At 38.8% G+C, this 16,274-nt stretch overlaps 1 protein-coding gene across 1 annotated transcript in view; it reads right to left on the bottom strand.

Annotated features, from left to right (window-relative positions):
- The window catches only part of LOC109957083 (low-density lipoprotein receptor-related protein 1B-like), a 258,584-nt gene that overhangs the window by 18,923 nt on the left and 223,387 nt on the right, over positions 1 to 16,274 (bottom strand). Inside the window, 13 exon segments of the mRNA XM_020594679.1 lie at positions 1,022 to 1,147; positions 2,584 to 2,757; positions 3,059 to 3,175; positions 6,284 to 6,390; positions 7,370 to 7,593; positions 7,994 to 8,235; positions 8,482 to 8,601; positions 9,995 to 10,129; positions 10,349 to 10,492; positions 12,336 to 12,458; positions 12,648 to 12,770; positions 13,984 to 14,116; positions 14,344 to 14,450. Coding sequence (XP_020450335.1) covers positions 1,022 to 1,147; positions 2,584 to 2,757; positions 3,059 to 3,175; positions 6,284 to 6,390; positions 7,370 to 7,593; positions 7,994 to 8,235; positions 8,482 to 8,601; positions 9,995 to 10,129; positions 10,349 to 10,492; positions 12,336 to 12,458; positions 12,648 to 12,770; positions 13,984 to 14,116; positions 14,344 to 14,450 — 1,875 coding nt within the window.

Below are 16,274 nucleotides of genomic sequence, written 5' to 3'. Positions count from 1 at the left end.
CAACAGCAAAACACATTTTACTTACTGTGCTACAGCATGTAGCAGTCAATCCTGTCAAACACTGCTATGCTCCTATTGCTAGCAATGGAGGTGTAAAGCTTAATTTTCATGCAGGTGAACATTTACAAAAGCTTGTAGTACCTGACCCACTGCAGATACATGGAGGAGTTAGCTTTGTTCAGTCTTAACATACACAAAATCATCAGAATGTGTTGTGCTTTGGCACAAATATTTAGGTCCAAGCTCTGAAAAGCTACAGTGCAGATATTTGTTTCAGTGCTGTTCAGAACATGTAAAGTGTGGACACTGTTACTGATTATTAGGGTTTTGATCCAAGGTACACTGTATTCATCATTAAAGGATAAGGCCGATGATTTTCAATATTAATAGTATTTTCAGCAATCGCTATACAGAGGCTAAAACAACACTGAATTTCCTCTGCTCATGGTTAATGTCTGCCAGCTGTCAGTCCTGGTTTAGCTTGTTCATCTGTGTGATAGACTTCCGCTGTTGTTCAAAAATGATTAAAGACACATCAGGGAAACACATCACCACACTGGGTGACATGTCTTTTCATTATCAAAGCCCAAACCCAACTACTGTAAGTTGCCCCAAAGGTTCAGAGTGGCCATAATTTCCTGAAGTTCGTAAGAATCAGAGTCAACTGCACAGGTGCAGGCTCCCTGCTTTGTTTATATTCCACTAGTTCCTCATGCTCGGGTCTGGGGTTTGCTAATGAAGAAATGTGTCACCCAGTGCAGCGGGGTTTTTCACTGATGTGTTTTTAATTTGTTTTTGAACAACAGTGGAGGTCTATGGCACCGATGAATAGGCTTATCCAGCACTAACACACCGACAGACATTAACCATGAGCAGAAAAGCAAATCATAGTCAGCTTTAGTCTCTGTATGGGGAGCGTTGAAAATACTGTTAATATAGAAAATGACTGGCCTGATAAAGCTACAGCTAATCCAGACAGTAACAACAGCCATCTTAGCTAGGGCATGAAGAGTAGGCCTACCTGAGATGTTGACATCACTACAGGTGCCACTGAGTAGTACCTTTCCTTCAGGACAGGTACATCTGGCACCCGTTGGATTGAGAAGACACATGAAATCACATGACATTCTCAGGCATGGATTTGATGCTGTGGAGAAAATAAAAGCCAAGAATATAAGCTGTAAGTCTAGCTGGTGATTATGAAAAGTGTGTTTGTTCTTTCTCAGAGTAAAGCTATTTATTTGAAGTGTTTTAATTTCTGGTTTGAAGGCTGTTATTTTCTAGAGGCGCAGAGAGACACAATGCTAAAACATATGAATAACTTCATACATGATTAATCTCCGCATTAAATAATCAACCATTGTTGAATGTGTGAAAAATTTTTCATTGTCTAATTGATTGGTGGCACTCTGAAGTGCTCTTCTCACAGTTGCCTATAGAGAGAATACAAAACAAGAACATACTCGCACATAGTCAAAATTACAAACACTTGCCCACAAATATGGGTTGTATTAGGTTCAGTACTGGCAATTGCAATGTGTAAGCTATGAAAGAGGTCTGGTAATCACAACTAACAGTCACTAAAGGGTCAAATCACCTGTGTCCTCACTGCAGGTGCGTTCAACAAAAACATACATTATTTAAACATATGCAACAAGATACACTACATATAATCAGTTTTTAACTAAATAAGTACATAGATGGCTGTTAGGGTTTTGCTGAACCTACCAAACCTTCATGTCACAGCTTTCTTGCAGCTGTGCTCATTTTCTGCCCACAGCCTACACACCTACTGTCATGGCTGGCCTAATGAGTGTCTAGAGAAAAGAACAGCTGCCCTTTGAGTGAAAAACAGACCAAGACTGTCTGGTGCTCTATAACCATTAACATCAGACATGTAACAAATTACTGACAGTGGTGCATAAGGAAAGTGGGAGGAAAAACATGATTGTATTGACTGACTGAGTCTAAGGAAACATATGGGTGTTATTTATGCTACACACTTCAAACAGCATCATGTTTCAAAGAGAGCCTCATTTTTTGCCCATTAAACTGAATGTTCAACAGTACTGTATGTGGACATTATACAGAGGATTGCATTGTGAGGTATACTCTGTATGGGCTGCTACTGTTCTCTTTCAATGTTTGCTCTGGCCCAGCCGATCCCTCTTCACATTATGTCCTACCTGAAATCCTCAACCACATATTCCAGTTACAAAAGAAAAGATTCTAATGACACATTTTGAAGGACCTGTGATATTATCAATAACAAGAATAAACATGAACATGTATTGAGTTTTTTTTTAACCCTTTTTACCCAATTGTACTTATGCTAAATTTTCATTGTCTATATACAGGTTAAAACATACACAAATCTCCCCCTCAATATAACTATACCTAAAACCAAAATAAAGAAAAAATGTAACATATTTTGCCTAAGAAACTGAAGTAAACATAAGAAATTAAACAATAAACAGTAATTATTTTGTTAGGGGCCATAATTCCTCTGTAATTCCTCAAAAAAAGTGTATTTGGCAGAAATACTTATTAATATTAATAAAAAAAAATATGAGGACAACTTACTATCTTGCTGTTTGTAACGGTGGGAGATCAAAACATTAGTGGGCTTCTCCACCTCTAAATTGAAATATTCCACAGACTGTTTGCCGAACTTGTGAATCCTGAAGACCTCATGTTTTAGTCCAGTTCCATAAATGTAGTCTTCAAATATATCGATTCTGTATGGTTGGGTGATTCCTGTAGACCCAGCAAACCAAAGACAAGACAGGAGATAACATCAAGTAACCCTTTCAGCACATTCACAGTCTTGGGATGATGAAAGTTTCGTATCCCACAGCAGATGGAAGAAGGAAGAACGCCTTGTGTGGGATTGGTCTTTACACAGATTCTTTAGAAGCGTACCCTTCTGAGATACACAAGCCATGTTTTGTTGCAATTATATAATTTTTTAATTTTAAAAGTTGAGGAAATCAAAGCCAGGCATTAATAGCATGTGTTCAAAAGCAGAAGCTGGTCATTGTTTTCCAGTTGACTTTACCATGTCTGTCACTGATTGTCACCAGAGGGTCCGAACCATCCATTCTCATGCTTCCTATCTGTGAGAGCTCAGGGTCAGCCCAGTATAAACGTTGGTTGAAATAATCAATGGCCAGCCCTGCGGGAGGATGAAGGAAAGAGATTTAGGTATCGAACTAATTACACAGATCACCATAGAATCCCTCACTGCAGGAGACGCTGAAATAAGCACAGTTGCATGTGGCAAATCAACAGAGCGCATTTCTTTTGTTTCCACCTCATTTTGACTCTCTACACTTAACATTCAATGTGCTTATGTCAAAATACCACAGCAGACATCGTGTGGTGCACTACACGGCTGATGGCAGAGTATAGGCGTGCCTACATTACAATTTCAAAGCTGTGACTCACTTTTACTGTCTCCCAGAAGTCTGACTGGATAATTGAGCACCTGGCAGCGGGATTTTAAGAGCTTTGCATTTTTCTAACAATGATGAATTCTACTTTCTGTATCCTAGATGGAGCACGAGTCCTTTGAATTAAAGGAGGCCTAAACACACAACAATGCAGTTCAGGTGACTGTTAAGTATTCGTTATTTAAAAATTTCCATGGCATTGTTTTCTATATCTTTAGCAACCATATTAAGGCATTGTCTTTAGAGCTACATACACTGGCAGTGTACTATGTGTTATAATACTACACTAGCTGTGCAATAGAAAATATACAGAGTATATATATGGTAGATTCACCATAGTTGTACAATAGTAAATAAGTTATAACATATTGCAGTGTTGAAACTGATGGCACTTTTTCTTACATCATACATCACAATAATCAGAACAAGGCCATTTAATGACATATACAGTTCACAACTATCCCTGTTTGCTGGGCTTCTCTTTATATGAAAGTGTGAAGTTACTCCAGTACCTGTAATATTAGCTAATCGTGTAATTAGCCGATTCAGTATCTTACAGTGCTATGTACAGTGTATTATGTGGCTTCTTATGAATTTCAGATACTTGGATATAATGCATCAAATATGTTACAGTGACAGAGGTTTTTTATTTCTATGGCATGAACACATACAGTACAGTATTTCTAAAACTTTAAAGCACAAGGTGTATATGCACATATAATGAATTTTAATACACAGTATGGTCATGATGATAATATAACATTTTGAGATACCTTCTCAACAACATTTAATGAAAGAGCGCTGTCAATCTGTGGCAAAACAAAATGCAAATGCTCCTGATCACATGTATTTGTTAGTTATCAAGTTGTTTTTCCTATACTGTACCATACTGTATAATTAAAGCAGAACTGCATTTCTTCTTGTGTTATTCTAAACATATCACTCTTCAATTCTCAAAGCAGGGAGAACGTTCAGCTTTGTAACTGCAGATGCAATGATCAATTAACTGAGCTCAAAGAGTTCTTGTACTGCAGATAATTTCTCTCTAAACAGAAGAGTGTCTTATTTAAAGGTACAGCCCACAATTCTAATTTATTTTGTCATATTTAGTTCATTTTCAGAATACCTAGCACATCTGTATACAGACCTGGTTCTCTAAATGGGTAAAAAGGGATCTGGGTTGAGCTTCCAACCAACTGGCACAAGAGTACTCTTGCTCGGGTACAGCAGGGGAGTGAAAAGGCCTGTATACAGTACCTGGTACACTAGAGATAGGAAATTCACACTATTCACTGTGCAGCCAAGAGGGAAAGATGGCTGGAAAAATTACCAATTCCACCTTCTTCCTGTTACAGCCTGCACAGCTAAACAGCCGGACAGGAGAAAGTCAGAAGAACATAAAATGACAAAGAAGGACCATGATCATTCAAGGCTGAAGAATTGCGTAAAGATAGGTGCCACTTTCCAACAATGGAAAGAGCTCCAGGATAAGGATAGATGCAGAGGCTGCTCTTTTTCTGCTGGACAGGTTGGTTAATTGTTTGTTCCACTGAAAATCCATAGGGTCGATATAATGTTGTTCAATTAGGTAATCTTCGTGGTACTTTAGCAAATTACAGTTGGTTCACTACTTCTAAAACCTTTTTCAATAATGTTCACTTTTTCAGCCAAGTACCCCCTAATTGGCACAAAACATTTTTGGTAGGGACAAGCTTTTATGAAGAGGTAGAATACAGTGCTATACCATCAGTTTCAGATTTAACAACAAGCTGAAAAACACCTAAATGTTACATTTCATGGCAATTTTTTGTCATCGTGCAGTAACATCGTTGAGTCTTACTATTTAGAGAAACATGGGGCCGTGCTTCACTGAGGATCTAGTCGTTCACAGTGGCAGGGGGGCAACTGCAGTGATTGAACGCTTTTTTAGGAACAGTCTGTTCCTTTGCTCTGTTGTTCAGAGTCATTGCAGAAGAGGAGGCCTCACATAAACATGTGGATCCAAAGGGTAATGGCTCCCCCAAAGCTTTCTTTCTCAACTCAGGGTACCCCTCCCCCCTCTCACACCCCCAAAACTGTGTGAGTGCGGATCTGCCAGGCCAGATGACACATCCAAGACTTTTTTCTTGATGAGTAAAGGGAAGCTTTCTTCTGTTTGCTTCAGACACAAGAAATGGGTTTCTCACCCAATCCAGCTGTGCAGATTTCTCCTTTGTGTCAAGAGTGTCAGAATTGAAAGCACCAATCAAGTTGGCCAAATGCCCCTCTATGACTGACTTGACTGGAGCTCTCGCCACAGTCTGACTGGAGAGGAAAGCACGTGAAATCCTCCTCTGTACATTCCCTTTTCTACAGCTACAGAGAGTAACAGTGGAGTCTGTAGCTGGTTAGCCACATTATGTGCCCCAGTTGTTGGCACAGTTGCTACAGTAGTGTGTGTTCTGGGGACCAGGGTTATGCCACACTAACTGTAGGGAGCTGTGAGTTTGTTTAGGTATTAAATATAATGTGTAAATATAAACAGAACATCAGAATGATGGACTATACCTTCAAATGTTTCAAAATTACATGTTACAGGTTTCAAAAGTATAAGGAAATCACAATCATGTAATCACTGATGCAAACAAAATATCCCAAACATCTGTTTGTTTTATGTGAAAAATAAAATAATTCTTTAGGATTATTAGGTCACAAAGGTTAAATAACAAGAAACACTGAATGTAAAAAGTACTTTCATTCTTTACAAAAAATGTCATATAGAACCCTTTAAAGTAGAGCAGTAAAGTAAAAAAGAAACAGCAATGTAAATAATTAATAAAAAAAAAACCTACCAGTTGGCCGCCTGAGGTTTTTCTCCAAGAGCACTCTGCGTAAGGAGCCATCCATGGCAGACTCCTCTATATGAGAATGATCACCTATTACACTCCAGTACATCATCCTGAAATAAATAGACACATACTGTACTTCCTTGACACAATGGTCTTGCAAAATATTACCGACAGTACAGCATAAAAATACAGTGCATACCTTTGTATCATTGTAGCCAAATAAATGTATGCATATAACATGCATATAGCCTGATAATGACAACATCTCTGGTGTTTATCAGTATAGAGTCATATAAATCCTTCTGTCCTTGGTGATATAATATCTAACAGCCTAATGTAAGTGCAATTCCCAAACTAAACAACACAAATAATGTTCTTAATGATGAGGAAAGCCTCTAGATTCATTGTGAGAGCAATGTATCACAACCATATTTTGCAGTGGCAGCTTTGTTGTTTTTGGAAAGCACTGCTGATGGAGATGGTTTGGCATTATTCTAAGTGACGTAGCAGGTAATGCATGCAAGTGATTAGGCTGCTGCAGCTGAGTAATTACAGTGATAATATACATACATTTTCAGTGACTATTGAGCAAAGAGTAATTGATTACATTTTCCAAGTACTGCTTCTCCACAATATTAAAAATTGATCCAGTGACAAAACATTAACAAAGGTCCATATATGTAGGTTAATGTCATTGATTTAGCATCTCATAGAGTAGCAATGCGTCCACTGCTTCACAAAGAATAAAACTGGTGAGGTATCACATCAAATAATGTGCTGCTGTATTGTTTTCAATGTAATACAGGGCACAGCCCATTTATACATCACTATATTCAGTTTAAATTTTGATTATATAAATGTGTGTGTGTGTGTGTATGTGTGTGTGTGAGGCAAAGTAAGCCTCGTTTCAGAAGTCATGTTGCTCAGCTGTTGGCAGGACTTGGTGGCTAAATCATGTTTGTCAGTTTCCTGCAACAACTTAATATGATAACAGAATTTTTCTAATAATCACAAAACTGCCTACATACTGCTACATGGCATGTGTGCTAAAGACTGTCATTAGGAAAAGTAGCTGTGCACACAACTTACCCTCTGGCTGGGTTAACAGCAATGGCATATGGCTCTCCCGCTATGTCAGTAATCAAGCGAGTGCAATTTGGTCCCTTAAGTTGGCCCACATTTATGGAATATCGTAATTTAGTCCAGTGGGCTGTGTAGTAGCTGAACCAGTGCATCCGAGAGTGATCAGTCCAGTAAATGTTGCCTGTGATCCAGTCAGCAGAAATATCCCTGGGCCGACGGAAGTCTGAACACTGCAACCAACGGCAACCACAAGGTCAAGAGATCATTTCATCTTTTTTGCATACGTTTGCTTAAAAGCTGTCTTGTGAAAGAGCTACTGTAGCAATAAAACAATAGGAATTAGAGTAAGTTAACACTCAAGTTAATTTTTATCACCGTATGTTAAATTGACAGAACATAAGCAAATTATAAGAAAGCAGTTCTAGCATTTTTAGTTTAATGCTAATAATATGTAGAGTCAAAGGACACAAGACATTTTCAGAATTATTTTGACACGACAACAGATTAAAGGAGAAACAAAAAAAGGTATGTATTATTTCAAACCATATTTGAAGCTGCAGAGTTGACAAAATCTTTAGCACACATTAAAAAATTCGCTACCCATATGTTTGAAAAAAAAGATATACTTACAATATTTCTGACATTTGTTTTAGCTTGACTTCTTTCTAGAGTGTCTTTGTAAAAAATTCCACCAGGGTTAAACTGGGTAGCCCAGATAAACTTTTGGTGGTGAAAGAGAGCATCCATCCCAATAATACGGGCATTGTCCTCAATGTGAGTGAGCAGTTTGTGTCCATGGCTCTGGTTAAATGGATACACAAAACTTCGGATTTCAGTATCATTAGCTATGTACAGCACTCGCTCTTCAGGTCCTGCCCCGTGGGTTATTAATATGCAAAAAGAGGAAAGATGAAAATTAGCTTGTTTCCATGTTGAGTATTTAACAACAGTTTAAAAGAATGCACGATGTGCATACAAACACATGTACAGACAGAACATCCAAATACAGTTTAAAACTATGCTCATTTTACAGTATGTTTATATCATCGTATCATCACATTGACATGTATACAGTATGCACAAAATATGCTGTATTATATTCAAGATTAGAATCATACCTTTTACTACACAGTTGCCATTTATCTCTTTATAATTTCGATCGCATGTGCACTTGAAAGATCCTTTTATATTGGTGCAGTAATGAGGACATGTGTCAAACTGCAAGCATTCATTTACCTCTGGAAAAACAGAATAATTAATTAATTAACAACAGGTTTTAGAAACATTACTGTGACCATAGAGGTTATAAAGTATTTACCTATATTTTTTTATCAATATTGAAACATTTTAAATGCATCCAAGAAATGAGTCATAAATGACAAACATATTCAACTGAGAAAAGTCAAGCCAAGGCCAAAAGTATATATGCTCACAAGTGGATATGCATTAGCATGAAAAAGAGTATAAACCTTATTTCTACTTTCTCCATAATAAGTGGTGCCCTTGACCCATTCATAAAGACGAAAAGCCACTTTCTCTTTGCATAGAAGCAATAAGTACTCGACAAAAAGCCATTAACTGCAAAACAAGAACGAGGTCACAAGGTTGACTAAATGGTGAGGGCTATCATCTCTTCAGACTAGAGTCACTGCATGGAGTATTCTTCAGGTCAACTTTATAGGATCAAAACTGTGATATTTAGAAAGTCCTAGAATGTGCCAAATACAATGTATGAATCATAAGATAAGTTAATAATACTCATCATAAAATAACAATCTAATGACAATTTCCTCAAGGTAACATAGTATTTTTGTTACCGATATCTTTTTTCATAACTTTATAAAATTTTACTTTTGTTTTAATTTATTGTGTATCACAGCAACACACATTCTCTTGCATCTTAAAAACTGTTGTATCCGTAATAATGCTATAAGGAGTTAGGCTGTGTCCTGTCCATAGTTTGAGATATTTGACATAACTGAAATAGTCACATTATTTATGTCCATTTAGACCATTAGACATTACAAAAAGATGTCTTGTTTGGTCTCAATTACAGGAACTCTGATGAGAATTTACTTAAAAGACATGCAGCTTAGGTTGATTGGTGTTTCTAAATTGCCCATAGGGGTGCGTGTGTGGTTGTTCGTCTATGTATTAGCGATGGATTGGTGACATGTCCAGGGTGTACCCCGCCTTCGCCCAATTGCTGGCCGGGGTGGCTCCGGCGTGACCCCGTTCAGGGACTAAGCGGTAGAAAATGGATGGATGGATTGCTTATATGTGACACTTAAAAGTATTTGTATCCCAAACAGTTGTAGCAGAAGAGATTACCAAACAGGTGGTATACTGATAAATCCAGTACATATACTTAGGTCTAAGGCAAGAGATATTTCAATATGTTGATCAAGTAAAAAAAAAAAAACAAAAAGGCCCCAGTTGTCTGCAGGTCTTTCAGTTTTCAAAGTTAGTTAGTCAACTATTTCACCTGTTTTCCTCTCACATTATTGCAAGTCAAGACAAAACCTCCGGCACCCTGTAGAGTCTACTCTCATCTGTGTCATTGTTACCCGAACTAGAAATTGCTATATTATTCACATAATAGGGAAAAGGAATAAACTACTCATACATTACCTTCACATTGACCTGTCTTTTGGTTCCTCTTAAAGCCAGGTTTGCACTGGCATATAGCATTAGCATATGTCTGGTTGCATACTGCATCCTCTCCACATGGATTTGTTTTCTTTCCACATACATCACTGCTGGAAACTACAAATAACGACAGGACTTTGATTACACACCAGTCCTCCGCCTCTTAGATCTTTGATGTGCATTGATATAGTACACAACACACCTCAAACTTGGGCATACACATATTACCATAAATTAAAAAAAGGAATTTAAAATAAGGAAAAATAACATGTGACATTTGGTACATCAGAGTGCTTCTTTGACCGATTTGCTCAAGTTAACTGGCGCTGTGCTTACAGGTCTTGCAGTCTTGCTCGTCTGAGCCTCCATCCCCACAGTCATTGAAAAGGTCGCACTGCAGCTGGATTGGAATGCAGCGTCGGTTACTGCAGGTGAACTCTGCCTTCCCACAGGGCCGAGGCCTTCCAGCCACCACCTCTGCTTTAATTGAAAAGACAATAAGAACTTAACTCATGCAGTACCAAATATTCAAGTGCAAATATACTGCTTTCAGTTTCAGTATGTAGTTTAAGATTAATGTCATTACTATTATGTTGAAATTTCCTATATTAGAACCTTTATTTTGTGGTCTGTTGATCTACTCTCATAACCATCTCATTTTCACTTTTACTTCACTGTATTTTGAAAATAATGTAAACGTGAAATTATAGCTCTAACACAATGTCCCATACAACTCGCTACTTGCTGCAAATTAGACACAAACTATTAGAGAAACAACTGTTTCTTAGCTTTCTAGCCTCCATAAATCTTAAGGAAGTTAGCAAATTCTGATTTTAGTCGTCAGTTTACTTAAAATGACTGTACAGTTTTTACCTTTCCAAGCAAAATATACCAAAAAAAGAACGGGTGTTTGACATCCATCACCAGCAGAGCAGAGGGAGGGAAGTGATGGAAGAAACAGAGATAGATGCAGGGAACGATGGTATTAAGGTGAGACTGAAGGGATGGATGGAGGAAAGAAGCATACACTGGTGACAAGTAATGGAGTGAGGCAAGAGATGGATGGATGTATTAATGGAGTAAGCAAGGAAGACGAATGGAGGACTGAAGGAATGAAAGGGTGAAAGCTGAGGAAAGTGATTTCTCCGATTCTTTCCTGTCTGTTCTGCATGATTGTTCACAGAGAGCTCGCATTGATGGAACATGTCAGGACACCAATAAAGGCCTAACAGCTGTTATGCCATTGAAGCATATCAGAGGAAAAAAAAAACATTTTTAACACAAAAATTTACTAAAAAAAACAACTACTGTATGATAAAGCACACTAATAAGCACAATAATAGTTTTCAATGCACCCTGTGAATCTCTCAGTTACATGCAGTGGTAGAAACTCCACCCTCTGCTTTCCATTTGTAAACAAAATCAAAGGTAATAATTTGCAGCACAAGTAGCTAACCATTTGATTACAACAACTGCAATTTCATAATTCTCAAACTGTGCAGGATTGTATGACTGCACAACCTGTAGTAAATTTTGTAGTGGCCTCTTTTCAAACCAAGCTGATTCCTGATATATTGGGCATGGGTGTAAAAAGCCAGGATGTAATGATAATAAACCTTTTTCACAGCAGACATTTTAACATGTCATAGTAGCAAAAGCACAGGTGTAACTGATAACTCACGATGGCTGCATTCCATTTATGTTAGCCAATTCCAGGATCATGCTATTGTGCATACTTGCTGAGTGGTACTGTTTATTGGGACACTTAACAGAACTCAGTGTTAATGCTGTTAGCTACACTTGGGCTTTTTCTACTGTGATAACTCAAAATACTGTCTCTGCTGTGAAAAAAAAGTCTATTGTCCAGCCTTTGTTGGATACACTCAATACAAAGAAGTCACTTGCTGCTGTTTAGAGCAATGATTTTCAGCCTGGGGGCCAGGACCCTGTAATAAATCCTGAGACATGAACAGATTAGATTTACCTCTTCACACATCTGAAGTGATTTGAGTTAAACAATCTAAGATAGAAAACCCACAGAAAGCATGTGAAAAGGGTTGTAAGTAAACACTACTTCTTTATGAGGGTCACATGCTAAAAGGTTTTAGGTTCACTAGGTTTTGTTTTGTCATCTCCTGGGTTTCCAAGTTCTGTTAATGTGTTAGGCTGAGAAGATGGCAGTATTAAAAAATAATAATAATAAGGAAACAGTAGCTGCATTAACACCCATTCTATTGGATGAACCGACCACATACTCTAAGTGTAGAGTGTATGCTTAATGCAGCTTTAACAGCAGATATGTATTAACACGTTATGCACTCACCACACTCTTCTTCGTCCGAGTTGTCACCACAGTCATCCACTTTGTTGCAGACCTGGTCTGTGCGCAGACACACATGATCATTTCTGCAGCGGAAGGGCCTCGTAGGAGGGCAGGGAAGCTTTGCTGTAGACGAGAATACACAAAAAGGGAGAGGATGTGTCTTTCAAAAACAAAAATAAAATAAACACAGTTCCGTGTATGGAAAAAAAAACTATAAAGTATTCTGTCTTGAGAAATAGAAAAGTAGTGCCTTATAAAATATGCATCAATTGTCTTCAAGGGAAGGCCTTGTGGGAGACAACTTCAACCCACCACACATGTCTACGTCTTCATCTGAGCTATCTCCACAGTCGTCCTTGCCGTCACACACCCACGTGTGGAGTTTGCATAAGGTGTTGTTGCAAATGAATTCATCAGCCCGGCAGAAGAAAGCACCTGCAATTCCATAAACAAGACTTCAAACATTTAGGTAGAAGAGTGCATTCAAGGTTGTGGAAAATATGACTCAAAACCAGTATATCATTATAATAAGGACAGATTGTTTTACATAATGATACAAACAGTCCTGGATCACTTTGCCTCACAAAAAAAAGTCTGAATCTATTTCTGTCTTGTATCTTATCTCAAATCTCTCATTCTCATTGTATATGAAATCCCTCCCTCTGTTACACTTGCTCTTAACTGTCATACAACCCTGTTTGCAAAAAGCCAGGAGACTGTGTAAATTGTAAACCCTGTATAAACTCTGAAACCATCATCACTGAACACAGTTCATCGCTGCATACACAAGTGCAAGTTACAACTCTACCATGCAAAGAAAAAAACATGTATAAACAAGATCCAGACTAACTTGCACATCTGTGAAGGCACCATTAATGTTGAATAATATATATATTTTGTAGCAGCACATGCTGCCATCCAGACGATGTCTTTTTCAGGGAAGGCCTTGTTTATTTCAGCAAGACAATGTCAAACCACATTCTGAACATATTACAACAGCATGGCTCCATAATAAGGGTCTGGGTGCTAAACCGGCCTGCCTGCAGTCCAGACCTGTCACTCACTGAAAACATTTGGTGCATTATGAAGTGAAAATATGACAAACAAGGCCCTGAACTGTAGAACAGCTAAAATCCTATATCAAGTAAGAATGGGGAAACATTTCGCTTAGAAAAAGAAAACAATTGTTCTGCTCAGTTTCCCAAACACATGCAGAGTGTTGCTAAAAGAGGAGGTGATACCACACAGTACAAACTTGACCCTGCCCCAACTTTTTGTGTTGCTGGTATCAAATTTAAAACATACTAAACATACTAAATTTAATTTAGTATGTATTTTCTAAAAAAAAAATATTTCTCAGTTTCAATATTTGATGTATTTTAGGTTTTAAATTTGAATTAATTACATTCTGTTTTAATATTTATTTTACTCAGCATCCAAACTTTTTTGGAAACGGGGTTGTATATTATTCCCTGCTGTCTGTTCCCTTTATACCTAATGCTCTGAAAGTCTTCACCTGACTTCCCCCTTCAATAATAAAATTTGTAGCATAAAGTTTTGAACTAGCATATAAGAATTACTTTTTAACCTTCAGGAATCACAAACACAAATATCAGTCAGCACTGTGTGATGCCACCTTCGCACCCACCATGGCTGCAGTTCTCCTCATCGCTGTGGTCCATGCAGTCCAACACATCATCGCAGCGCCAGCGCCGAGGAATACAGTGGGCACGATTCAAGCATAGAAACTCATCTTCTCTGCACTCCTTCACACAGCCAATCTGTCAGCAAAGACACGTTGTAAATCATCTAAACTGTGCCTTCTAGTGATGTTGTGAGCTGCAATCAGAGAAAACAAAAACTCTGAATGATTCATGTTTAAATGTGGGTTGACCCATGGCTGGACAAGCAGCTCCTTGAAGGAAGCACGGTACACTGCAAAACTGCACTACTTGAACGACAAACAATTTTTTGGTTGGTTTGTTGAATCATGTAAAGCTACACTGACCTCATCTGAGCCATCCAGACAGTTGTCATGTCCATCGCACCGCAGGCTGGCTGACACACACCCTCCACTGGCACACACATACTCGTTCACGGAACACAAGGGGAGTACTAGAGGACAGCAAAGTCTTTCAGTTAGAAACAATCCCACCTTTTCTCCCTTAGAAATCAGCTGGGTGAGACCTTGTCTGTGAACAAATGAAAAACTCTGCCCTCTATGTAATGCTGCCTGAAAATGTGGCACCTGGAGATACACTGTTGAAACTTGTCACACCTAGACACAGCATGATGTTGTCCATCCATTCTATGGAGCTCGCACTGTGTATTACTTGCTGCCGAACAATGTGCTTCACAGTACTTGATCAGTAATGAACAGTAGGATTCAGCATAGCAAATCAGACTTGAGGTCATATCTACTGCTCCACATAATTACCTCATGTTTTGTTAGACAGCATTTTATTTTCAAGGTCCATAATTAGTATGGAGGCCCACGGAGATAATTGAAAAAATTTCAGATAATTAGGCACATTTTTCTTTTTATTCATACTTTTTACTGTGCAGAATCTTCAGGACAAGATGTAAAAAAAATACATTTCTTCCAATGAGATTGTGTGGGATAATAATAAGCCCAGTGTTAAAAGCATAATGCCATTGCAATAAGGGCTACTTTCTTTTAAACAGAAATGTTAACTTTTGATAGGGGAACATTTGGCTTTGACACTGTTTAGGATAGCAAAGACTTTACATGTGTATTATGAATCTTTCACTGAATTACACTGAGCACTTCTTCCAGGTACTGACATAGGACAACATGTCAGTAACTGCAGAATAATAGAAAATACACTATACCCGTACAATATATATATATATATATATATATATCAACGGCCACCTCCTCTACATGGATGACATCAAGCAGTATGCCAGGAGTGAATGAGACATCGACTCACTGATCCACATCACTAGGATCTACAGCCAGGACATCGGAATGTCATTCGGACTGGATAAGTGTGGCCGAATGGTAACGAGGAGAGGGAAGGTAGTCAGAACTGAGGGGATTGTGCTACCAGAGGGCAACATAGCAGATGTTAAGGGCAGCTACAAGTACCTTGGGATCCCGCAGGCAAATGGGAACCATGAAGAGGCCACAGGGAAAGCAGCAACCACCAAGTACCTGCAGAGAGTAAGGCAAGTCCTGAGAAGTCAGCTGAATGGAAAGAACAAAGTCTGGGCAATTAACACCACATCAAGCTGTATGCCAGGAGTGAACGAGACATCGACTCACTGATCCACACCACTAGGATCTACAGCCAGGACATCAGAATGTCATTCGGACTGGATAAGTGTGGCCGAATGATAACGAGGAGAGGGAAGGTAGTCAGAACTGAGGGGACTGTACTTCCAGAAGGCAACATAGCAGATGTTGAGGACAACTACAAGTACCTTGGGATCCTGCAGGCAAATGGGAACCACGAAGAGGCCACAAGGAAAGCAGCAACCACCAAGTACCTGCAGAGAGTAAGGCAAGTCCTGAGAAGCCAGCTGAATGGGAAGAACAAAGTCTGGGCGATCAACACCTACGCCCTGCCGGTCATCAGGTACCCCACTGGCATAATAAGCTGGCCAAAGGAGGAGATAAAGGCCACTGACATCAAGACAAGCAAGGAAGGAAGGAAGGAAGGAAGATGGCCCCGAGTGATGACATGCTTAGTGAACACCTCAGGCAGCAGAAACCAGAGGAACTAGGGGAGGAAGAGCAGGAACCCTCATGGAAGGACAAACCTCTGCACAGTATGTACCACCATCAAATAGTAGAAGTGGCTGATATTGAAAAATCCTAACAGTGGCTGGACAAAGCTGGACTGAAAGACAGCACAGAGGCACTAATCCTGGCAGCACAGGAACAGGCTCTAAGTACAAGATCAATAGAGGCTG

Source organism: Monopterus albus, unplaced genomic scaffold, assembly GCF_001952655.1.
Source record: "Monopterus albus unplaced genomic scaffold, M_albus_1.0 scaffold24.1, whole genome shotgun sequence".
Lineage (NCBI taxonomy): Eukaryota > Metazoa > Chordata > Actinopteri > Synbranchiformes > Synbranchidae > Monopterus > Monopterus albus.
The sequence above is the reverse complement of the archived record's forward strand: the minus strand, read 5'-3'. Positions and strand labels throughout refer to the sequence as shown.